Source organism: Rhynchophorus ferrugineus, unplaced genomic scaffold (genome assembly GCF_030347505.1).
Source record: "Rhynchophorus ferrugineus isolate W39M unplaced genomic scaffold, kcgeb_rfMv2 rfM7, whole genome shotgun sequence".
Taxonomy (NCBI): Eukaryota; Metazoa; Arthropoda; class Insecta; order Coleoptera; family Curculionidae; genus Rhynchophorus; species Rhynchophorus ferrugineus.
Genome location: NW_027472586.1, coordinates 2,359,922 through 2,386,799, shown reverse-complemented (window position 1 = coordinate 2,386,799; position 26,878 = coordinate 2,359,922). Strand labels below are relative to the sequence as shown.

Below are 26,878 nucleotides of genomic sequence, written 5' to 3'. Positions count from 1 at the left end.
TTAATAAATATACGATACATAAATGGGAACTATAGATGAATAAATACCATCGTTGGCAGACCCATATACTTTCCGGGTTGTGCCAAAATGTCACTCTAACTATTAATTTGCTAATTCACAATACAGTTGCACAGTTTTTATTTAACAAAGAACATACTTTTGAAGCAAGACATTAGATTGACGATGATCACTGGAGTAATTTAAACAACACAATAAATTCGAGTGTGTAATCACTACATAGTATAAAACAAAGTCGCCTTTTCTGTCCCTATATCCCTATGTGCGCTTAAATCTTTAAAACTACGCAACGGATTTTGATGCGGTTTTTTTCAATAGATAGAGTGATTCAAGAGAAAGGTTTATGTGTATAATACATGCATAATATACTAATGCAACATTGCTAATTTTAGAGGTTTCTAACGTGATGTCGTAAATTAACCTATTTTTTTAGGCTTATTTGGCAATTAGCAAAAACGCTGCCTAACCCTACGAGTTAGATCAAATTAATGTACTACAGTATTGAACACTATAAAAAGGTCTACAAAAAAGTCCGCGATGGTATATGTTTATCTTTTAGGGATAACCCACATTAACCATTTTTATTGTTTACTTTTTACGTGAGAAAATGGCTTATTTACGAAGCTATTTTAAGCAATACGGCATTAATCCTTATCGAATTAAATACCTTAAATACAGTGTGCAATTAATATAGATCAATATGGTTCCTTACAGCATGTAAATTAAACAAATATTTTCGGAGATATTACAAATTTAAAATTTGCATTTAAAAATGTGTAATGTAATAAAAATTGTATGAATTTAGATATTCCAAAGATAGCAGGAAATCTTCATAGTAAGTATAGGGGAAGAGGAATTGTTTTACTCCAAATTTAATGCGTGCAGGCCAAGGGCAGTAATGAATGAACCAAAAATACTGGATCGATTTTAATCATGTTTTCATTGAGTGACATAGGCATATATATTTTATGCCCGTGCAAAGTCGGAGCGGGCCGCTATGTTTTTATATACAACGTTCATATTTTTTCTGTAGTGTATTTAATTTAGTATCAGCATTGCACCCGTGCGAAGCCGGGGCGGGTCGCTAGTATTCGATAAAAATATAGAACCGCAACCATATACCTGAACCTCATCAGCTCATATTTCATCTCACAACATATCTAGGGAACCAAACATGGACAATATAACAACTTTTAAGATTAACATTACCCTGTTCATTCTACAAGAAATTGGTTCCACTTGGAGTCCACATGAAATAAGAGTGAAATATTAAATTGAGAGAATTTCATTTTTTTTTCTATTGAAGCAGATGTTAGAAGACCACACTTGATTAGTAGGAATGAATAGGTTTATCCATCAGCACAAAACTCTCTTAACAAACATCTGTGACGTATAAAACTAACGCCGTTTATATCAATATTTTCATATTAAAAAATTAAGCGGTATTTATGCACAACAACCCTATATTTATCGTTTCTAAAAAACAAACGATATAACTCAACTTCCTTGCATCAGTTACTGGTGAACAAAACTGGTTATAAAGTCTGGCGCAGTATCACAAGTAACAACTGTTGATAAGGATATCATTGTTTGTTAGTTAACTGTTAAAGCACGATTATTTATTTAACGCAAGTCATATTCCAGTAAAACGAGCGACCTATTGTACCAGAGAAGAGATTCATTCTTAACATCATGATTGCAATCTCGCTATCTTAAGGTAAGATGTACGAAATTAATATTTTCTTATATTTGCTTATGTTAAATTCTATTAGAGACATTATTTTTTATATATATTAGCAAATACAAAAAAATTGACATGAGTTAAATCTATTTATTATTTAACATTTTTTTTTCGTAAAAATTTATATTAAACCCTTCATTTTTTTGGAAAAAATATCACATGTTTAAGAACGTTGCGTAATTTGTATTAATTTTATTTTTATTCTTCAATACAATCTTCACTTATGTTTTTATCTGAACCAAAGAATTCATTGTATTAAAAAACAATAACAAATCAAATTTTATAACAACCAGAAATTTGTTGTTTTTATCATATATAAAATCCTTTTAAGAGCATTCATTAGTCTCTTATTTTGATTTAGAATCACAGTTGTAATATAATCAATTTATAGTGATAAAATATACCAATGTACAATATCCTTATGGTTATTTAAGTCACAAAAATAATTTATACACACAGACTCCTAAAATCTAAAGTGCCAGTCAAAATGTTGTTCACTCCCATCATAATATCTTGTCACAAGTCCTCTATTTATGCACAAAAACAATATTTTATAAAATATAATTTTAAATTATAATATTAACTCTTTACCTTATTCAAATTGCCACATATTTACACATAATAAACCGAATTAGCGATAGCTTTCATTTTTCCAATTAATTTTAATTTTAAATCAAGCCTCCTTAAGACTCAAAAGACAAAACGCAAGTGGCATAGAATACTGCAATACTGTCATTACTCATTCTCCAATACTCATTAATAATTTATAATGAACAATATTGCAGCTATTACCGATTTTTGGACACTAGGTGCTCAAATATGATTCTTAAACCTGCCAAATGAATATATTGTCGTATTTTTGGTTTAATTACTGTATAAAATTCCAATTAACACATCATGGATAAGAAAAAAAAGGTATCTTTATTGTTATTGAGAGCATGTACACCAAAAACCGAGACAAATATCAACGGAGAGACGTAATGGTTAATTTATAATAATTTTGATCGAGTCAAGAGTGAAAATAAAAGTATTTCAAAACAATGTTACTCTATCACAGTCAAAACGTTTCTTTTCATTAAGTGTTCTCAGCTAATACTAATTCAACAAAAAATTGGTCAAAAATAATATATTTATTGTAAATATAATATCGTTTTTTAAAGGGAATTTATTGTTCCATAATCCTTCGCTACACGTGCCTAGTAAAAACATGATTTCCTTGTAAAAGTGTCGGACAGGGTAAGGTCCTGAATATACGCTAAACGCATCCAAAATTGAAATGAACAATGTCGTCAATTCGAGTTTACAATTTACAATACTTGCTCTTTTTCCTGCAATATGGTAATACGTACGTCGTATTTTCCATCATCATGAATCATACATTCAATAAAATGCCTCGATTTCGTTTCGTAAGAGAACTAGGCTTTAATTTCTATCTTAATATTTGTTAATTTTCATGTCAATGACAATATTTGCATTTGCTAAAGTTAATTTAACACAATTAAAACTAAAACAAACAATGACAAATGAATGGCTGAGTTGATTTTCCGTTAATTTTACAAAATAATCTCCCAAATCTGACTCATAATATTTATATTCCGTAATGCATATGTAGATTTAGTCCATACGATGTTAGCATTATCTCAACATCGTCCTCCATGAAGACCTCTAACAAATTAACCGCAATAGAGATGAGAGACGTTTCCGCCTTCGTACCACTTAGGACTTAATAAACAATAATAAGTCAAAAGACGCTCTGTATCATCGGTACAGCTCGTGTTATATTACAACCCAGCAAGTGTTTGATATAAATCTCGATTTTCTCGACGGTACAATCCAAATTTACCATGGAAGTGATTTACTTGATATTTTTCTTCATTATATTCCTGCTTTACGTGTATCTGTGCATCAAGTATATAAATTAAAAGGACAATGAAAGGTAAGTATGTTTTAAGGCCTAATATTATTTTCAAAAATATTCAAAAATAAACAGCTCTTTATTTATATTATTAAAATTACCAATTATTACTTATAATAATTAGAGTTATATTTTATAGAGTACTTATCAGAATTATATATAATTCAGTCGTATTTTAGAAGAATATAATTTTAATACAATACATCATACCTATCACTCATTATTCCAGAAAAAAACAGGATCTAAGCCTGATTTTTAAATAAATGATTAAGTTTCACCAAACAAAATAACGAAAGGTTAATATTACTTATTGGTTATAGTAAAGTAAAGGTAGTTGAAGAGTTTGTAAATAAAATATTAAGTTTTAACCAAGAAAATAAGGACAAATTACTCAAAATATTAATTCAACGTTACTTATTCTCCATAAATATTCAAAGCATGTATATGAAGTAAGAAATCAACTATATCAACAATGTTTGTATCGTATTCTTGACATTATGGTGTTTATTATTTAATCGAGTACTGACGACTTTTATTTTAATTATTAATAATACGAATAACTGTTATAAACAGCATTAATATTTGTATATTATACGTTGTTTACTGAATATGCTACAAAAGTCCACTAAACATTCGAGTTATTGAATTTTTGGTTTTAACGACTTAAGACTGTTGATTTTGATGAAAATAATTCGAGAAAATGAATTGCAAGACTTATTGAACGAAAAACCAGCTCAAACTTTCAAAAAATCGTTCGGATGGCTTACCAGTTGATTGACTAACTGTTTGCAGACGTTTATATGCGATGGGAAAGGTCGAAGGCGAAGAATCGTCGCCATTACATTGCTCGCCAAACAAAACAAGAAGAATTTTCTGTGGAGTAATGTGAGTGATGATGAAATGTGAATCTACTATGAAAATTCTAAGTGTAAAATGTCATAGGTTGGTCCAAAAGTGTTATCCATTCATAACTATAAATTATCGATGTAAAAATGTAGAATCGGCATGATGTAGTATATTACTAGCTGCTAAAACCGAATGTTACAGTTACTGCGAGCATTTACAAAGATCAATTGACGAAATTGATAATCATATTATTGTTAAATTAGCAATAACGACTAACAGACCATAGTTTGACCAAAACACAGTTTAGAAATGCCGAAGCCAAACCAACATTGTTCTTTCAACACAGTATCGCCATGTTACCATAAATATTGAAAAAAGTTGTATAAAATGATGGAAAATACTTTGAATAATATATATTCCACCAATTTTTCTGTATAAACACTTTTAAAAATGAGAAAATTATCAAAGTTTTTTTTTTGTTTATACGTCATCGAGATGTTTAATGTATTGCCTACCGCAATTTGTAAATTCGTTTCAGAATCAGACGATATCTTCCTTCTCATTTTATTCTAATTAAAAAGAGACACAATGCTGTTTAATTAGTTCGAACACGTAAACGAATGAACCTGTCAAAGCCGTCCGGTTGTCAGACGTATGCAAACTTTTTGAAAGCAATAGCGATAAGAGGTTCTCTAACCTATAAACTATTGTGGCTGTATAATTAACTGTAGTTCTTAGATGTACTATAATGTCAAAATAAATTAAATTTGATAACATTTTTATTAAATTATTTTATTTAGGCTAGAATTTTGTTGTATATCAAAGCTAAACTGACCTAAAACTCTGAAATGATGCGGCATGCGGCAACAGTGCGACGTTTTGATATCATAAATTTATGTATGTACGAAATAAAAACGAACTATGAACCGACTATGCAATGCATCTAAACATTGTTAAATATATTACTCAAATGAATGTCAATTGAAGCTAGTAGAGTAAAAAACATTGCAATTAATTAAATAAAGTATTTATTAAAGTATTTATTAACGTTGGTTCTTACTTTGTTCCTTTATCACTATACCGCAATCACGAGAAAGAAAATAACCACATGGCAATTTATGCATAATAAGCAATAATAAAGTCTGTCTTATTTTAATCAGTATTTTTCGAGTATTTTTCATTGAAATTAGGGCGGTCTGATATTACACGGAATTTTTATTATGCAATAAAAACACTGTTAATTAAACACTATGTATATATAGAAGCATTTTAGTATTTTGATTTAGTCTAGATGATAAACAAATCTACATTGTTGTTGTTATTCTTATGTTTACAAGGTGTGTTCAGAAAGTAGATAAGTCTACCGGATATTGATCCGGACTGTACAACGTCAACAAAGTCTATGGGATTCTTACTACCATTGATATGAGAATGAGAATGAAAGCGCTTACGAATGTGTCACCAATTCCTTTTGGTAAAATATAATTTGAGAAAACCGTCAGTGGTAATTTGTTCATGATTCTAAGCAATTTTTTTAATCATCTGGTCCATTTCGGGTTGTTAATGGAGAAGTCTCTATTTCATAAGTACCACGAGACATTAGCAATGCTCTTCAATACTTCTTCACTCTTCTTACTCTTACTCTTCTTACTCTTACTCATCTTACTCCATAAGTACGTTCACAGGGCACAATTTCTTCTTCTTCTGGTTTTTACATCCAGTCCTTCTTTTTTACATGAGTTTTCCAGCGTAGCTTGACATCCAGTGTGACTGTCATCATATCATCCATCATAACTGTATCATCAATAAAAGCAGCTATACTTTTTTTATAAATAAAAAGATTACTGATAACTTTATTATGCTTTATTTGTGCATTGAACTAAACGAAAAGAAATTAATAATAATTTCAGTTCCATTAACATTAATTACCACATATCGGTATGTTATTTTTACCTTAAAACACACAAAAAAAACCACAAATTACCGACTTCAAACAGTAAAAGATCAAAAGAAACTTCATTAATTGATATTTGCGTCGTTTTTTTCAATAAATATTTCACAGGACAGTATCAGGTCGATTTTCAAGGTCTCTATAAAATGTTTATAAAATATAGTACAAGGGCAGAATATAATAATTCGGATTATTTCAATAAAAATTGATCGGTGTATTTCCAAACATTTTTAATCTCGACACGTTCTTGCTAAATCAGTACTATTACTCGGTTTTGTCTGCGTAATAATATCCTATTTACTATTTTTTGAAGACATAGGTTTATCAAAATTGTTTCTTGACATTGGCCTTTGCTCTTTTATTAAAAATATCAACAATCGGTTTGATATTAGTCCAAAATTAAATATTTCATCGAGTATTAACGAAATTAACTAATTTATTTTTAATCAATGCCATATACAATATTATAATATCATTTATACATTAAAATAATATTATCAATACCTTACTTAAACTACAAATTCACTTTTATTCTTACAACTATTCTTATTCTTAAGATACTTTATCAGTCACTTATAAATCTTTTTAGGATTTCTGTGGGATACAAATATGAAGTTGCACTAAAATATCAAACCCTTTGGTTATATAACGCTGAAAAAACAAAGGCCTTCGTTAAATTACCAATGTGTATAGCTACGTTACCAACAATGACCGCAAAATCAAATAAATTTACGAAATTTTCCAAGATTTCCTCTTAAATCATGAAAAAAGTTATGAAATCACAGCAACATGGAAGCTATAGAGCTATAAATAATATTGTTTTATTTTAATTTTGGGACATACATGCTAATGGACTTATCCCACACTCGTTTTGTTTGAGGAACAATAGTAATACCTTCATTTGTACCACACATCTATTAATCAAAACTGAACACCATCATCAAAAAGTCAATCAAAATTGTGTTGTGCCAAGAACAAGTGATTTTAGAAAAATTGCTGACCCGCATAATGAGTACGTTTGAAGCTAGACATATTCACCAAACCTGGCACCTTCAGATTATCGTTTCTATAAAAAAAAATCCATAAAATCCATAAATCAAGATATAGCACCAATAGATGAACAAATATATATTATTTAATCCAAAATAAGGGCGGAATCATATTTATACGACCAACCTAAATCAAACAAAACATTCCTCAGAAATATTAACATGGCTATAGACTTATTCACAGATTTAAAATATGTCTAAAAACATTTAAAAATTAAAAATTACATTAGGCCTTCTATGAAACACAAAACTTATATTACTATACATATATATCGATATTGACGTATATCATGGGGTCAAGGTTTGGGCAATAAATCTTCCTCTTGACATGTCAATCAGAGTTAAGCCGCATGAAAAATATAAAGAGTTTTTATTTTATTCGTAGCATTATGGAACTTTGTATATAGTATCGGTGATATTGAAAATATTAACATAGTTTTAAAGATTCGTGCTTTTAATTGTCCAAACCAATATGGTCAGTGATTTATATCAATTATATTAATGAAAAAAACATTAATTAAAGCATAATTTACGAGTGTGAGTTCTTTACTAGTACGTACGTTTTTCATTACATATCTAAAAAATTAAAAGCTAATATATGAAAACTATTGTGCTACCGTTCGATTGGACGTGAAGTTATTTATAATTGTTGCTATTTTTATAACCATAAAGTAATTTCAATCGATACAATAGCAATAAACCTTCTGATCTGCAAATATGCCTGCTAAAGACAATAAGAGATATTCTTTAGTCATTCTCAATCAATAAATGAAGAAATTGCTGCGAGTTATCCATGAATTGCCTTGACCTTGCATATTAATTCATGTAACTTATTTTCAATTTTATTTGTTCTTCCCAACTAATTTGGACAGTATAAGTTGTTGCCGAGCCCAAACAATACAAAAATCATAATATAATTTTGTGACATATGCACAAAATTAAATTACGAACCAAAAATATATAATGATTTCGAAGTGATTAGTTGGTAGTGGCTGAAATAATATTGTAAATAGATAAATAGGTTTACGTAGGTATTAAGCTAAATTGTGTGTATATAGTAGAATATAAAATACGTGTAGTAGGTAGGTTAAATAAGGTTTTATTTTTATTTAGTTATTACAACGATTATTATGTACATATTTTATTTTAAAACGTTTTTTTTTTGTATTAAAAACCTAAGTTTGATTATTTTTTAATTTTTAGTGAGTTCCTTATTTATATTTTGAAGTTGGTTCAATTTTTTTGTTAAAAATATGTTTAAGTTTAAATATATCCTAACTGGATTTGATACATTCTAAACATTATTTTTCCTGATGGATTATTTTCTATAGTATATTAATTTTAGCCTTGGGAACTATCGACTGAACAGTCGAAACAATCGATAGTAAAAAACTAGGGACTGAAAATAGTAATAACTATTTTCAGTCAAATGCACGGTTCGACTGTTTTGATCCATTCGTGATGTCAGACGAAGATGAATGAACCCTTTCGTGTATAAATTGTGAGAGAGGAAAGGACGGAGATAATTGCTTGGATCAGTTAATTTTATGTATGCTAAATTTTCCAACAGTATTATAAGCGAAACGAAGATGTACGTATTCCTTCACGTACTAACTTTAAAAAAGAAAAGCAAAAATTAATTACTGAATACTATTAACATTAAATTCATAATTTAATTTTAAACGAAGTAGAATTACTTTTATATTTGAATATTCTGTAGATCTGTAAAAAGGAATGGAATTTTTCTGTGGAATGGAATAATACCCTACAAATGTTTTATCGTATTTTAATTTGTTAATTGATATTTTCAAATAATATACTATAATAAATATAGACAATACAGTAGAACTTAAACAAAACCTAAAAACTAAAGATAACCATAAATACTATATAAAAATTGAACATACACGTAGTCATAGAAAAGAAACTAATTCATGGCATAATTATAAATGATCGCACAAAACTACTAGAACTTTTTTAAATAAAGTAAATACTTTATTTATTGTTGACCGGAAATATTTCTTAACAAAAATCGAGAGACTAATCGAAATATTACCCATTATTGCTATAAAAACAGTCAAAAGTAATTTACTATTCATCATTCTCAATTTTAATCTTTTTACCGTATTACATTAACAATCTTGAAAAATATGGTTCCAAAATGCTGCTATATTAATGTACATTATATTATTATTTACAAGCTAACTACCAGAAAAATCATAAAACTCTATATATTACATATACATCTATGTAAGCATAAATTGGGTACATTTTTGTCAAGGTGACGGCTAGGACGATAGAGCCAGAATGTTCAAAATCAGTCGAATGAAATTAGTAGAACCAAAACTAAAAATACACCACTGAAACAGTCGAAAATATATAGTAACAAAATCAGTCTAACCGAAAAAAAGCGAGTGAAAACAGTCACTGGTAAAATGTAGTAAGATCAGTGGAACCAAAAATAACGACTGAAACAGTCGATAGTAAAAAAGTAGTCAATTACTAAACAGTCGATAGTTCCCAACACTAATGTAACAATGTGTTATAATAAGAACCTTTTGCAAGAATAACCCCGCGAAATCCAAACGTTGAAGTATTCAAACAATGACTCCGCTTTCGAGAAATAACAAAAAGGTTATCTCCACATTTACCAGTTTAATTCGCAAAACCCCATTGCAGACAATCGGCTACATCAAGTAATTACGACTATTAATAACCAATTCCCAAATTACCGATTTTACCTCGCTATCAAAACGGATTCCGTCCGAAATCTAGAAAGCAACAACTAGACAACTGATAAGGAACCTATCTGCTAAATGTTATCAGCCTTAAGAGGTCACTAGTCAAGAGATAAGGGAATTTATTGAATCAGTATACTTTTCATACGACGACCGCTCGCATCGTTACCAGTGTATGTTGAGCGTGTATTAGTGATGTTTTATTTAAACGAAAATGAACGCATTTTTTGATGTAATAACCCCAATATTTTAGTGAAGCGATAACTATTAACGGCGTAAGTAAACACCTAAGACAATAACAACTAAATCATAACCAGACAATAAAAATTAAATAAACAATTCCTAAAAAATTATCTATAAGTACTTTGTTTTAAAATTATTTTTAACACGCAGATATATGACAGTTGCGAAATAAATCGGCCTAATTCTAGGAGTTCAGAAACTGACCTCATGTTAACGGTAGTTACCAAAATAAAAATGTTTTGGACATTACGATATATCCAGAAGAATCAACGACCTATCGTTCTAGTTAAATGATCCTAAACCCAGAAGGAACATAACAAAAAAAAAACCTTATATAGCTCAAATTTACTGTTGTATTACTAATATTATACAAACATAGGTAAAAATAGCTTCGACAACAATAAATGTAATTCACATGTTTTGAGTGTGATTAATTATAGCTACAGTCATTTTAACAATGATAAATGTCTAATGTTTTCTGACTTTTTAACACAATTATATCTTATGACCCTTGTAAACAATAATATAATCCAATTTTGGCTGAAACTACAAGGATCAGTCTATAATTATTGAGTACAATCTACATCTGATATACAAACAGTCTTACAAAAGTAATGATTGTTCTCTCTACATATGTTGACTACATTATTTGACATGTAGAACTCGGCTATACAATGTTTAATAAACGAAAATTCCTTACGAGATCTGTTGTATAATAACTCATTAAATTGGAGTTTGAAACGGCCTTTAAAGACAGAACTTGCATGATTTCTAGTCGCAAAACTGAACGAAGTCATTTTCAGAATACTGTTCTGAAACCTTCTTTACACCATTAAGAGATTTTTTCAGAGGCAAGATCCGAACTATAGGGCAGATCTCTTATCATTTTTGCTGAGTTAATAATTAATTTATTTATTTTAACATCATAGTACATCTAAAAACTACAGTTAATTATACAACCACAATAATGTATAGGTTAGAGTTATAACCTCTTATCACTACGTACTACTTACATACGTCTGACAACCAGACGACTTTGACAGGCTGGTTCGGTTACACATTCGAACATATTAGACAGCATTTTGTCTCTTTTTAACTAGAATGAAATGAGAAGGAAAATATTGATTGGTTCTAAAATGAATTTCCAAATTGCGGTAGGCATACATCCTGATAACATATGTACAAAAAATCTTTGAATAGACATATATAGCTGATAATCAGATATTCTCACCAAAAGAATTAACTCCCTTACCCTCTATTTCTGAAGCTTCTCTGGGCTTCAGGAAATCATTCATAATCATCTGTCTTAAAAATAGATAGATTTTTGACGCTAGACCAGTACCGAAAAATACGAGCTCTACTAAATTTTTCTCTTTTCATGAAATGTTCCTTATCAAGGCACAATAACTTTTAGCTGGACAAATGAATGAATGTTCTATGAAGTGTTATTTTAAATTATACTTTAAATATGTCTAATAAAAACAATATTTGTAAGAGATATCAATATTCTACAAAAAAAACAAGTATAGATACATGAAGATACAATAAAGGGAAGTATAGAAGAACATCTTCATTTTCATGACATTTAAATATTAATAACATTTTATGATGAAAAGGGTACCAGTTAGGAGAGAATATTGTTATAATAGTATTTAAAGTAGTTACCTGAATATTTTTAAATCATAGAAGAGGGCGTTATTACATTATCCGAAATGACAAAATACTTTGAATATGAATCTTGAAACTTGAATCGGTCTTTCTATTTCTCAACGATCGCAACTTGCTGCAACAATGCTTGTCCTCTTTTCACTGGAATTGTATAATGTTTACGACACGATGATCTAATTTTAGCTGGTGATGTTAAAATGACTCAGAAATTGATTTATTCAAATTCCGTATAACATATAAAGAATGGCTTAATCATAAACGAATTCCAGAGAAATTAGCTTATCAAAAACATACTTTTTGTGAAAACTATATTGCATAAACGATTAGTAATAGTTTCTGCTTGCTTATAACAACTAAAACTTTTTTTCGATAATACTAGAGAGTTTGAATGCAGTCTTAGGTAAAAAAACTCAAATTCTAAACAACCAAGGTCATCAAGAATGGTAGAAATGACTAGAGAACATAACAGACATTTAAACAAGCACATACCACTACAAAATTCAAGTATTTATTCATTACCAGATTATATTCTTTAAAGATCTAAATAAATTTGTCTAAAGCAGTCCATCAAATATATATCCTTCTTTTAAAATAACTTGGTGGAATGGGTATGAAGTCAAAAATATGTTGAAGAATGAAAATCAACTGAAAAAGATGACAGAAAGACATACATTACAATGATTAGCACCTTAATATTAAATTCAGATTTATTGATTTCTAATAATTTTGTTCATATTTACATATACGTTTCAGTTTTTTTTATAACATAATTAATCAGCTTTTAGCAAACTTGCAAAGAAATATATTAAAATTATATGCTAACAAAATAAGGTATTTAATTTAATGGAATACAGACTGTGAATAAAAACAATTCCTTTTGTAATAACACGACAATATTTTCATAATTAAAAGCATGATCTGTTCATCAAAGAAATTTTACTAATATTAATAAATGGTCCTTTAGGCTTTGGGGCTTTACTTGTTGTTGATATTTAATATTAGACAAGCAAAATACGTCTAAAAAGATTATTGCTTTTAATATATCTTAATAAAATACGTAAATAATGGCATTAAAAAAAAATTATGATCTATATAGAGCGTACAAATAAGGTTGCGGGGAACAATGGTGCTTCAATTGGAAAAACTGATACAATGTATTCTTATTTCTTTATTGATTTTTTACTTCTATCTAATAAATTGTTCAGACAGGTCACAAAAGTCAAGCTAAAATAATATAAACAATTTCTCACAATATACCCCAAAGCCCTCTTAAACAAAACACTCACCTCCATGGGGATTTTTAGGAGGATACCGTCATACACAGAAAGGAACTTTAGTAGTGAGTTTAAGTGGTAATAACTCTTATAACCACTGAAAATTACAAAATACAAAAAATACAAAAAACTGTCAGTTTCCATGTTTTATTGTTGACACATTGATAAAATAAAATCATTTATATTTCTGAGACTGTAGATAGATTATCAACCCCATAACTTCGACACTTTCATCAAAGCCTCATGTCCAGACTGTACGTCAGGAAGATCTCATAGGAGCCTCAAGTAACCTTTATCTGTCAATTGTCCAGCACCTACAGTTGTTACAGCAAAACAATAGGCTATTTAAACGTAAATCCCATGGTACATTGAACCAGGGACCGATTTAAGATCTCCAAGGAAGTAAAAATCTCTCAATCTCACTGATATTCGATGATCATCAATTATTCCCACTTCATATTTGGTTCCCATCAAAGATATTGTATAGAATATCTGAAGACTATTTACGGTCAACAACAATTATGAAACTCGTCAACAAACACTGAATATATATTCTTGTGTAATCATTAGAAATATTTTCAGTAATATTCTCCATGGCATTGTCACTCTCCATGCTGATGTAACTTGCTTAAAAACTTTAGATTATATCAATTTCATTATTGATTTTTTGGAGATGTTTAAGACAAAGAATGAGGGTCATATCATTTTAAATTAAAACTCTTCAATCATTATACTGATTTAAAATCTCCAAGCAAGAAAAACTCCATGGTATTCTAAACCAGGGACTTCTGGTATGCGTTTAAGACTAACAGTGAAGGTCATATCATTTTAAATAAACACTGCACAATAATTATCGTTATTCAAAATCTCCAACAAGTAAAAAATCTTGTTCGATAGATCTGTTCATTGATATCAGCCAGTTATCAATTATCGAGACGAAATCTATACAACGATAAGCTACATAAACAACACCTGATCGTTTATTTTGTTTGCAGGTACACCGACATGACCAGACGACGTAGACAATTGATGCAGCTGTGTTTGCTTTTCGGTGGCATATTCCTGATTACCACCGGACTTTTTATATTCGTTTATCTCGAATCTATCTATGAACATATCCTCAACGAGGCACTCAAATTCACACCAACTTCAGGTTAGTAGACAATCTTTCGACCGATATTATTGAGATCGGTTTATTTACCTCTACATACTAGACGCTGATTTAATTGCATCTATCTGATAATATTATATCTCTAATATCTGATAGTTTTGCTAAATTGTGTAACTCTAGAATAACATAATGTTTACAACAAAGAGACATTTCAGTATTCGTTCATCTGACCACTTCTAGTCCACTCCTAGTCGCAAACTTTCCCTCTAAAATCCTTTCTGTTTTGTTGTTCTTGTTAACAGGTCTATTAAAAGTCCCCCGTCTGACACATAGATGGCGCTACTAGAATTAAATTCATATGTTTCTTACTTAGATGCGTGCATAAATTTGACAGCTGTCGGATCATTATTTTGTGAATTATAGCACTTCGAGTGAAGCAACTTTTGTTATTCTTAAAACAATGGACAAAAAGAAATTTGGCGTCTTGACAAAATATTGCTTTTTGAAGGGAAAAAATACAGTTGAAACAAAAACTTGGTTTCATGCCGAGTTTTCGGACACTGCCACTGTAAAATCAACCATCAAGGATTGGTATGCTAAATTTAGATGTGGTGAAATGAGCATCGAAGACGATGAACGCAGTGGACGTCCAAAAGAGGCTGTTACCGACAAAAACATTGAAAAAATCAACAAAATCCTTTTGGATGACCGTAATGAAATAACAGACACTGTATAGATATCAACTAAGCGTGTGTATCACATCATTCACGAATATTTGGGTATGACAACGCTCTGTGCAAAGTGAGTACCGCGCGAGCTCACTTTTGACCAAAAACAATGACGAGTTGATGATTCGGTGTAGTATCTGAAGATGATCAAGCGTAATAAACCCGAGTTTAGCGTCGATATGTGACAATAGATGAACATTTGAGTACCTTGAAAAAGCAAGGACCATCAACAGTTACTATAACAAAGCGTTATTGAACCGTTTGAAGGATGAAATCGCCGAAAAACGGCCTCATTTGGAGAAAAGGAGAGTGCTGCTTCACTAAGACAATGCACCGTGTCACAAGTCAATGAAAACGATGGCAAGAATCCATGAATTAGGCTTCGAATTGCTTCCTCATCCACCGTATTCTCCAGATCTGGCCACCGCGATTATTTCCTGTTCTTATATCTAAAATGAATGCTCGCTGGGAAGAAATTTTCGTCGAATGAAGAGGCGATCGCCAAAACTGAGGCCTATTTTGAAGCAAAGGACAAATCGTACTACAAAAGTGGTATCGAAAAGTTGAAGGGTCGCTATAATCAATGTATCACTGTGAAGAAAATTATGTTAAATAAAAAAAAACAAATTTTTCCAAAAAATGTGCTTTACTATGGTAGGCCAGGGACTTTTCAATTATGTTATCTTTCCTCCTCCTCCTCTGTCCTCCTCAAATGCAGGGATCCATTTCATTGTTTCAACTTTGGTCTTACAGTGAGCTTCATAGAATGCCACCAGCTGTGTGATCAATCTGCTTGGTTCCATTCTTTTAAAATTCCCATAAAACGTTAGCCTGCATTTTCTTTTTTAATCCGAATATATACTGCTAAACTTTTCCACTTCCTTATTTGCTCCCAGGCTGTATGTTCCTTCTTCAGTGTAATTGTTCTTTTTATCTTCTGGATCCATCTTCGCTCCATCTATCTGTTCAAAATGAGAGATTCGGCTGCGTAAAGACATTAAGGCTTGACCACATTCTAATGTCTCAGTTTTGTGTATTTAGAGATACATTTTTTTTGTAGATGTCCTTTGTAAGTCTAAAAGATGTATCAATTCTTTTAGGACAAATCATATTAGCGATTCTTTCCAGCCAGTTTCTTGAATAAATCCGCCTAAATATTTAAAATAAAAAACTATTTGGATTTTGTCGTATTTAATTTCTAAAAATTTTGGTGTTAATTTTTGCCAATAATATACACTGTTTTCTGAAACTAAATTTGAAGAACGACTTTTTCTGCTGTTTCTTTTAGAATCTCTATATTTTCTTGACCTGTATGGGTATGTATACTGAGTTAGAATCGCCAGATCATCTGCAAAAACGAAACAGTCTATAAGAGTTTGATCGGGTGGTCAATGTTAAGACCTATCTAATCTATTATCCTATCTAATCTGATACTTGTAATGTTATCGTAAAAAATATTAAACGTTTTTCATGAGGCCAATAATATAATTTTATATGGGAATATATTCAAATATTGTATATGTGAAGATAAAAATATTAAATTATATCTCCTTCTTATTCTTCATTCCACGTTAATGAAACATTTTTCATTTCTACAACTGAAATTGTCTTTGGAAATTCTAACGACATTTCTCATTTGCTACAATCAACAAAAACTAATTGTTATTATTACATATACACTTAGTGCTGACTAGTTATTGACTAACTGAATTTGAAGACACAGATTCGTCTGTCTCAAAAAAGTCTGTAAAGGAATACGTTATAATTTTCAATTTTCAATTACCCCGATTTTGCTTCCAATCCTTTTTCAAGATTCCAATGTGGACTGAACAACTTCTGCTGATGCCAATATAGAACTTATATAGTCATATTTTCTGCTGCAGCTGCTATTAGTGTGATAGTATGTAGATATTAGATAGAAAATAATTTACTCATCAACTGCTTAACTGTTGGAAAGTTCTTTGAGAATTTGATCTTTTGTGTCGTCCAATAACTCTTACAATTTATTGTCTTCAATTTTTTTATCGTACCAATTGTTCTTTGACAATAACATCAATTTTTAAATAATTGAAACCAATATTGACAATTGAAAGATGCCGAAACAGCATCACCATACATCTCGAAAAGTGTTTAGTGAACTTTGACAGAAGATTTCTTGTAATAAAACAACAAAATTAATATCGAAAATGAATGAATTTGAGTCCTTCATGAGCATCACATTTCATTCATATTAATTATTCAATAATTTTAAATGCAAACCAGTCGAATTTAACAATTATGTCACATGGGTAATAGACATGTCCGATCAAAATACACGGGAGTATCTTATATAATATAGATCTTGTATTGTTTCCAGATACTTATAAGGCATGGAGGACAAACGACCCTCCTCTAGATTTAGATTTGTACCTGTTCAATTGGACGAACCCTGAAGATATTACAAACCCAAATATTAAACCACATTTCGAAGAAGTCGGCCCTTATAGGTAATAAAATAAATCACGTCCATGCCACTTTTTACAATAATTATCACATCAATATAAAAATTAAACTCGTATAAACTTCACGGCTGAAAAATATTCGTAATTCAGTTCTATCCGCCTGCCAACAACAATTATCTGTTCAATCAACATGATTTGAAGTATTTGTACATAAAATACCCTTTCGATACTTTCCGCAGATGTTCTCAATTGAAACGTCGATTATCTAATAATACAATGTCACGTGTAGTAAACACATAATATACTTTGTAAGCTAAATATTTAAGATTGAACTTAAATACATTTATTTTGACGCAGAGGTCATGAAGTTGATAATGTTTATTTTGCGAAAGAGTAATAATAGCATATATTTCTTTGAATTCGATCTATTGTATTAGTTGCGAATCATATACCATATACATTGACGTCATTAGCTACGAGCATATACTAATTTGTTATTAGATCGTGTTGTAGTGTCCTCTAGTATTTATAAAATTAAAATTTTTCAAAAAAAACACGACTTTTTGCTATTTTTGGCATTATGCAAATTTGGTTAAAAAATCCTAATTAATAACCTTTACCATTACCTCTAAGACAATGTTACACTGTATCATCAAAACCAGAAAGTCTATAAAAAAGATTTTCCCGCTCTTTATTTGCACGATTTCCTCACAGCAACTTTGTATACTCGCAAATCATACAGATATAAGCAAAAAGAACTAACAAAATAAAGATTAAAGTGGTTAATATTCAATGTTTCTAGGGTCAAAGAAGTGAAAGAGAAAACTAACATTACCTGGCATGACAATGGCACCATTAGTTATGGATTTAAAAAGCTGTATTTTTATGACCCAAAGAATAGTATTAGAATAATGGAGGACGACGTAGTAACTACCATTAACACAGTGCCTTTGGTAAGTACTTTATAATGACCTCCATATACCCTGAATGACACTGATCACATTTTCATTAACCACTCTTTGGTTAACCACATCACCACCCTGTTTGAAATTGAAAAAGCACATTAAAGTTTTTTCATGTGCTTGATCTTCCATTATTAATCGAATATTCAACTTTAACCACATTGATATACATTGTGACAATACACTTATAGTCTGTTCAAAGTTATTTTGTGACGTACGTGACATCGAAACGTCGCAATGTTTGTGCATCAACTCCGAGTTTTAGTTCAGTTTGACTTTGACAACCGTCTCCAAAGCGTGGTAAAACGCAACAGTCGGCTGGCAAGGTTATGGCGTCTGTATTTTGGGACGTGCATAGAATAATTTTCATTGACTATCTTGGAAAAGGAAGGACCATCAACAGCTACTATTACAAAGCGTCTTTGAACCGTTTGAAGGACGAAATCGCCGAAAAACGGCCGCATTTGGAGAAAAGGAAAGTGCTGTTTCACCAAGATAATGCACCGTGCCACAAGTCAGTGCAAACGATGACAAGAATCCATGAATTGGGCTTCGAATTGCTTCCTCATCCACCGTATTCTCCAGATCTGGCCTCCGCGATTATTTCCTGTTCTCAGATCTAAAATGAATGCTCGCTGGGAAGAAATTTTCGTCGAATGAAAAGGTGATCGCTGAAACTGAGGCCTATTTTGAAGCAAAGAACAAATCGTACTACAAAAATGGTATCGAAATGTTGACGGGTCACTATAATCAGTGTGTGATACATTGAAGAGAATTATGTTGAATAAAAATAACAAATTTTTCCAAAAAAATGTGCTTTACTATGGTAGGCCGGGGACTTTTCAATTTTGTTATCTTGGCTCCTTTGCTCCTCCTCTGTCCTCCTCAATTGCAGGGATCCATATCATTGTTTCAACATTGATCCTTTCCGTGTTAATTTTTGCAATAATAAACACTGTTTTCTGAAACTAAATTTGAAGAACTACTTTTTCTGCTGTTTCTATTAGAATTTCTATATTTTCTTGACCTGTATGAGTATATATACTGAGTTAGAATCGCCAGGTCATCTGCAAAATCGAAACAGTCTCTAACAGTTTGATCAGGTGATCAATTTTAAGACGCACACAAGAAACATCGCAATATTTGCGCATCAACTCCGAGTTTTAGTTCAGTTTGGCTTCAACATACAAGAACATTCTAATCTAAATAAAATAATCGAACAAGAATGTTATCAAATATAATTTATTATAGCATTATGTTACATCTAAAAACTACAGTTAATTATACAGCCACAATAGTTTATAAAGTAGAGTTATAACCTCTTATCAGTATTGCTTTCAAGAATATTGCACACGGCTGACAACTGGACGACTTTCACGAGCTCATTCCTTTACGTGTTCGAACTATTCAGCCAGCATTCTGTCTCTTTTTAACTAGAATAAAATGAAAAGGAAAAGATTGTCTGATTCTGAAAGGAATTTACAAATTGCGTCAGGCAATAGATTAAACATCTTTATGACGTATATACAAAAATACTTTGAATAAACTCTAGCTAAAATTATTCTTACACTATTCTATTTAGTTTCTATCAAGATATATTATAGGATACCTGAAGAGCATTTATAATTAACGTCAAGTATACAATTCATCAACATACATTGAATAGCTCTTCTTGTGTGATCTTTCAATACATTCACTAATAGTCTTTATAACTACCACATTACATACAGATGTCACTTGCATAAAATTTCAGATCATATCAGTTTGATTATTTAAACAATGATGAAATAAACTTCATCATCATTTTTAGACCGTAGCCTATCAAGCCCGTAACTTCAGCACATTCATCAAAGCCTTAATATCGATTTCGATGGGTAGCATATCGAGACTGTACGTGAGGAAGACCTCAAAGGAGATTCTTTTCGATGGATACGAAGACAGCATCCTAAATTTGCTCAGTAACATTCCGCTGCTAAAGGTGCAAAGAAAATTTGGAATTTTCTATGGCGTAAGTAACATTTTATTGGTATTTTATAAGATGGTATCACAATACTCATTAAAGTATACCAGTTTTTGCTTCAACTGTATTTTTTCCCATCAAAAAGCAATATTTTATCAACACGCGAAATTCCTTTTTATCCATTTTTTTCACAATAACAAAAGTTGCTTCACTCAAAATGCTGTAATTCACAAACCAATGATCCGACAGCTGTCAAATTTATACACGCATATTTTGAGGGTTAGGGCTAACTAAAAAAAAACATATGGATTTAATTCTAGTGGCGCCATCTATGTGTCAGGTCGGGAATCTTTCAATTGCCCTGTTACGTTTTACTTACATTATACTTAGAGCAAATATCTTTCCTTTTTAGAGAAACGATACCATCGATCCGAACTCCATACAAAGTATGCACATTAAAAACGATCAGAATTTCGGTAAACAGCTGACTTGGAACTACAAGAATAGGACGAACTTTTACCAGGGACATTGCAGCGACGTTAGAGGTTCGGCGGGTGAATTCTATCCCCTCAACATCAAGAAATCCAAAATCGTCCTGTACTCGAGTGAACTGTGTAAATACGCGGAGCTGGAGTTCGTTAGGGAAGAGATAATAAAAGGCGTGTTAGGATATAGGTTCACGGGGGATAATATATTTGACAATGGTGAGTGGAAAATGTTTAAAAATATAATTTTTTCAACAGCGTTCTTTCTTAAATACTAACCATAACACTTAGATACATTTCTGTTCATTTCTGTTCATTTCAGTATCATAATTAATAAGACTATATTATATATATATATATATATATATATATATATATATATATATGATATAGTATATATAAGCATATAGAAAACTCTCAAAATGGATGTATTTCGTAAAAAAAAACGAAAATCTATATTAAATGGGTCTATAAAATATATGTTTTGAGGTATGTGACATAAACTGCAATCCTCTCATTTTTTGAAAACCTACTGTTCATTATATACTAATGGGGACACAAAAGTTATTATACCACCATTAGATGCAGCCTAAAATTATCTATAACCTGTATAATTTTCATTGGCTAACTAATTATTTGAACATGAATGACATTTAAAGATATGAAAATGTATATATATGACTATATATGTGGAAAAAGTACCATTTATTTTCTACTCGGATAAAGATAAAACTCAAAATATAAATATTTTGGTCTGAAAGAAACGAAAATCTATATTAAATTGCACTATTGTTTATACTATTATTATATTGTTCCCATATCTGATATAAACAGAAATTGACTAATTTCTTGAAAACATACTTTTAACTTCCTGCAGGATGGAACAATACTTATTTATTGGGTGAATGTTATTTTCTTAGAAGATTCTTAAGTTCATATTTATAGCCCATATTTTTGGTTAGTGTACCATTTTCAGCATCTATTTTGCAATTTTGTTTAATGCTTCATTTTGATATTGCTTGTATAGTTTTTAATGCAGTTCGTCAAGAAAAATATAAAAATTTTACTACGTTATCTAAAAGTATATGACTGACGATTTACCTTAATAAAATGTTGATTTTTAACACATGGGCTTAAAAGTCCCGGGTGTAATAAAGAAAAGGCGGTTTTCTTGTTCAAAATTAGCTTTATTCAACAATGAAATCTCCATCAAGAGCCACACAATCATTCCAGCGCAGATCTAACATTTCAACGATTTATCAAAATGGGTCTGTCAACAGTTGCTGTCCACTCCATGTTTCATTCATCATCAAATATCAACGCAAAAAACTCAGTTTATTATGTTCAAACAAGGCCAGACACTGCCCAGAGTCATCAACACGTTGTTGTTTTTAGCCAACAGTGAGCTAACGCTGCACCCACTTTGAACAGAGCTTTCCCATGATCAAATGCTCATGTAATATAAAACCAAAAGGTTCCCTTGATATCTCTACGATATCAGCTAACTCAAGAAACTTCACTTTTCGATCATTCAAAACGATTTTATCCACATTTTTGATGTTTTCTGCTGTTATCACCTCATTTGGACATCCACTGCGTTCTGCATCATCGGTGTCTCTATGACCACGTTTGAAATCAGTAAAACAACATTCTAATATAATGAAATATTAATAGCTGTCTTCTGAAAGAGTACTAACTGAAAAAATAATAAATGCAATAAATCTAGCGCCATCTATTTGTTAGACCCTGGACTTTTCAGCCTGTGTGTTAAATAGTTTTTTACTTTTGTACCAAAAACAAAACGGTAACCCATATTTATTTACTTTCCTCTAATCCTAATGTAGACTGTCGATAGGAAACGCAACCCTTTTACTGAACCATTTATTTCAATTTTCAGGTACGACGCGTCCAGAGAACCGATGCTTCTGTGTCGACGGCTGTATCCCCTCGGGCGTGCTTGACGTGTCTGCTTGTCGGCAAAATTCCCCGACCTTCCTTTCTTTTCCACATTTTCACGCCGCCGATCCTTATTATACGGATATGATTAGCGGCATGAAACCCAACAGAAGCCGACACGAATTCTACATCGTCATCGAACCCGTAAGTAGATCTCGCCCCGCAAAACAATTTTACAAATTCCCCACGTGTTTTACATCGTGTGAGCGACGTAAAAGAACCTCGTGGGCGTCGTTTCAATTTAAGGGGGTATTTCGGGGTAGAAATTTGAAAAATCGGTCATGTTCTCAAAGGTTCGTCCTTCAAGAATATACTCTTAAGAGAATTTTTAAAAATTTTAAATATTTTGGGAAATATAGCTGTTTTAGTAAGACTTTAAACGAATTTTTATCCAAAACTACCTTTTTCTAGACGTTTAACATAATATCTCAAGTTCTACTTAATCTATTTACTTAAAATTTAGTACAAACCTTCACCGTACATCCTCCTACTGTATCAAAGTAAAACAACAACAACATTTGAATTATTACCATTTTTTAAAAATTCGCGTAATTAAAAGGCGTAATGTAGCGAAAAAGATTTTGTTTCACTTTTTCTTACATTTATGCAATATAAGAATTTATCCCGAAGGTTCACAGCAAATTTTAAATAAATAGGTTCACTAGAACTTAAGATGTCAACATGTCAACCGTATCAGAGTTGTATGTTGTTGTTGTTGTCTATTTTCAGGTACTTTTGTGCGTATTTTTCTTTATAATCCATTAATATAATCCATAAAAAAGACATATTTATATTTTTTAAGATATTTTTCTTTATAATCCATTAATATAATCCATAAAAAAGACATAAACAGAAATCCACTCCTTATTTCCAAACATATTTTTCATTATATAACTTCAAAACTAGAAGAAATATAAAAGCTATTGGACTTTTACTTCTCTGCGATTATTTGAACCTAAATGACAGCAACAACTTAAGAATGCCAAAAAAAACTCAAATTTTCACGATCATATATATATGGAAAAAGTGGCTAAAAAATGTTACCTCTGGGATAAAGCTGAAACTCTCAAAGTATATGTGATTTGGTGTGAAATAAAATAAAATCCATATTAGATTGTTCTATAGTTCATAATTTTTACGATATTTGATATAACCCGAAATCCCTGCAGTTTTTGAAAACATACTATCCATTATATAACTTCAAAACCAAATGTGATATAATAATAATTGAAAAACTAATAAATTCGGCGAAAATTCTTTATAATCCCTATAAATATCATTAATCTATTATTATTTGAACAAAAATGACAACAAAAAGCTTGAAAATTACAAAATAATACATATTTTCACTACTCATATCTTGAAAATCAAAAAATTACATAACTCGCTATACTACCTTACGATTCAGCGGAAAATTATTTATAATCTCTGTAGTTTTCATTAATATCTCATTATTTCAACCAATATTACAGTTAAAAATATGAAAATAGCAAAAAAGTAACACATTTTCACGACTTTCTGATAAATATGAAGGTCTGAAGATATATGTATTATGGGGGTGAAAGAAATAAAAATACGTGTTAAATTACCCCATAAATTATATTTTTCCAGATATTTGTTCACTACTGTTTCTTCCATATAATTTAATAAAATATAATTAGAAGTAAATTAATATAGGTGTATTTATTTATGTTTTCTTGTTTTCAGAAAAGTGGCATCATTATGGAAATAAGTGCAAATATGCAGATGAACATGTTACTTCAACCTGTACCAGGTCTACGGTAAGTAGCACAATTAATATTAACCCATTATTTACCTTATTTAAAATTTAAATGATTCTATTCAAACTATTCTTAAAACAGCAACTAATACTTTATAATTAAAGATTTATATATATAACAGAGAAACAGAGAGTATTTTACTGTTTATCAATCAAAATTGTATTCTTTTTAACCTATTACATTAATAAATAATCTTCAATAATAAAGTTCCTGAATTCTGCTCTATTAATGTACATTATTATTTACAATCATATTACAAACAAAACATAAAACCATATATTCACATATATATTTATAAAAAAAGTAAATTCTACACACTAATGCATCATTCGATAGTCCTCAAAGCCTTTAAGTAGTTTCAGTCCTATAAATGAATATTTCTAAGGATTTACAACATTAACAACATTCGTATCTAACTTCATGTTGAAGCTTAACTGCTTCAGTGTTCACTTTTCAGTATGTCAGAGTGGAAACAAAATATAATTTCAGTGCGTTGTATCTGAATTTATATCCCCCTTGAAGGAGAAGGCTGGACTGGAGGTCATGGAATAATGTGTGAAGCTTATGGCAACGATGCCACCATGATTTCAACATGTGAATACTGGCTTATAAGTTTTAAAAATGGTGATCTTTATGCCGAAGACAAAGGGCGTTCTGGACAGCCAAAACATTTTTAAGACGAGGATTTGAAGGTATTGCTCGATGAAACCATCAATGGGGCAGCAAAGACACATCAATGTTATTTTTCGGCATAACCACATAATGCAAAACCGGCGAAAACAAACTTGGAAACGTTTAAACGGGGCACTTACACCACCCGCAGTATCCTCCGGACCTTGCTCCATGTGATTACTATTTATCCTGGCATATGAGTCGTGACCTGTCTGAGCGTTTCGCTTCTTATATCATACTAAAAAAATCATCAATTTTCAAATAAAATAATTTAAAGCGATTTTTCATAATAAACCTTAAAAAAATCCTTTAAAACTAATTTATAGGTGAAATATTATTAAAAAATCCACTCAATACATTCATTTCATATACTAAAAAAGTTGCTTAATTTAAATTAAAACTACACTTTACCAGACACATTAAGAATTCTTCTCTATGTTACAGTTTATACCGAAATATGCCCAAGATATTCATTCCCGTGTTCTACTTAGCGCAGACTATCGAGCTGAAAGACGATCTGGCCTTCAATCTAAGGATAATCCAAGGGTTCCCGGATTACTTGCGATACTCCTCGTTCTTCTTCATAATGTCCGGCGTATCCCTGATTGTTTGGGTCGTGTGCTTGCTGTTTAACTTCTGTCAACCGACCAAGGTGATTAAGAAGAACTTCCACGAGGAGCTTCCATTAAACGAGAAAATTCCAATAACATGACAACTGACGCGTAGTTTATAGTGGATTGTACGTATTTTTGTAAATATATTGTTTATAAAAGAGTATTTCGTTGTTTTATTTCATTTGTTTAACATGAACCAGAGTTAACTCAATTAAAGTTGTCTTTAAAAAGATATAATACTGATAACTCAAAAATATTATAGATACACATATTTTTGACAGAATATTAAACTGTGGATGACAAAAATCATCAGTAATATGACCTGTACTCTTCCTTATATATTGATTTTACATCTAGCTTATTTATTTATCCAAATAAATTGGTATAATTTTGTTCTGATATATGAAGAAAGCAATAAAATAATAATTTTCCGTAATATTATACCATCAAAATTCAACCGTTATTTTACTCAAATGAAGATAAAAACACCAATTAAGAAAATCTAATTCCTATAAATCTATAGTTCTAAAATATTCCTAACAAAATTGGATCAACAAAATAGTAAAAATATTTATGACGAATTATAATTATTTAAAAAAAGAACATGTATTTGATGACGTATATAAAATCTAGCTCTCTTATATACAATGTGTCTGAATGCATATCATTATCATCGACTATTTGAAAGAGTTACCTGCTGCAATTTATTGCTACCATAAGACACC

At 30.6% G+C, this 26,878-nt stretch overlaps 1 protein-coding gene across 4 annotated transcripts; it reads left to right on the top strand.

The window, feature by feature from the left end:
• Nucleotides 1–1,580: 1,580 nt before the first annotated feature.
• Nucleotides 1,581–26,316, top strand: LOC143200169 (protein peste). 4 transcript variants are annotated; one of them, XM_076410572.1, is made up of 10 exons: nt 1,581–1,610; nt 1,663–1,735; nt 14,439–14,596; nt 17,639–17,768; nt 18,526–18,676; nt 20,496–20,693; nt 21,058–21,349; nt 23,028–23,230; nt 24,794–24,867; nt 25,984–26,316. In XM_076410572.1, the coding sequence occupies exons 3-10, from the start codon at nt 14,449–14,451 to the stop codon at nt 26,249–26,251; spliced, it is 1,464 nt and encodes a 487-aa protein (XP_076266687.1). In that variant the 5' UTR covers nt 1,581–1,610; nt 1,663–1,735; nt 14,439–14,448; the 3' UTR covers nt 26,252–26,316. The 4 variants fall into 4 exon arrangements, with proteins under 4 accessions (XP_076266687.1, XP_076266686.1, XP_076266685.1 ...); XM_076410571.1 differs by lacking the exon at nt 1,581–1,610 and having other exon boundaries at nt 1,647–1,735; XM_076410570.1 differs by lacking the exons at nt 1,581–1,610; nt 1,663–1,735 and adding an exon at nt 3,557–3,695.
• Nucleotides 26,317–26,878: the final 562 nt, after the last annotated feature.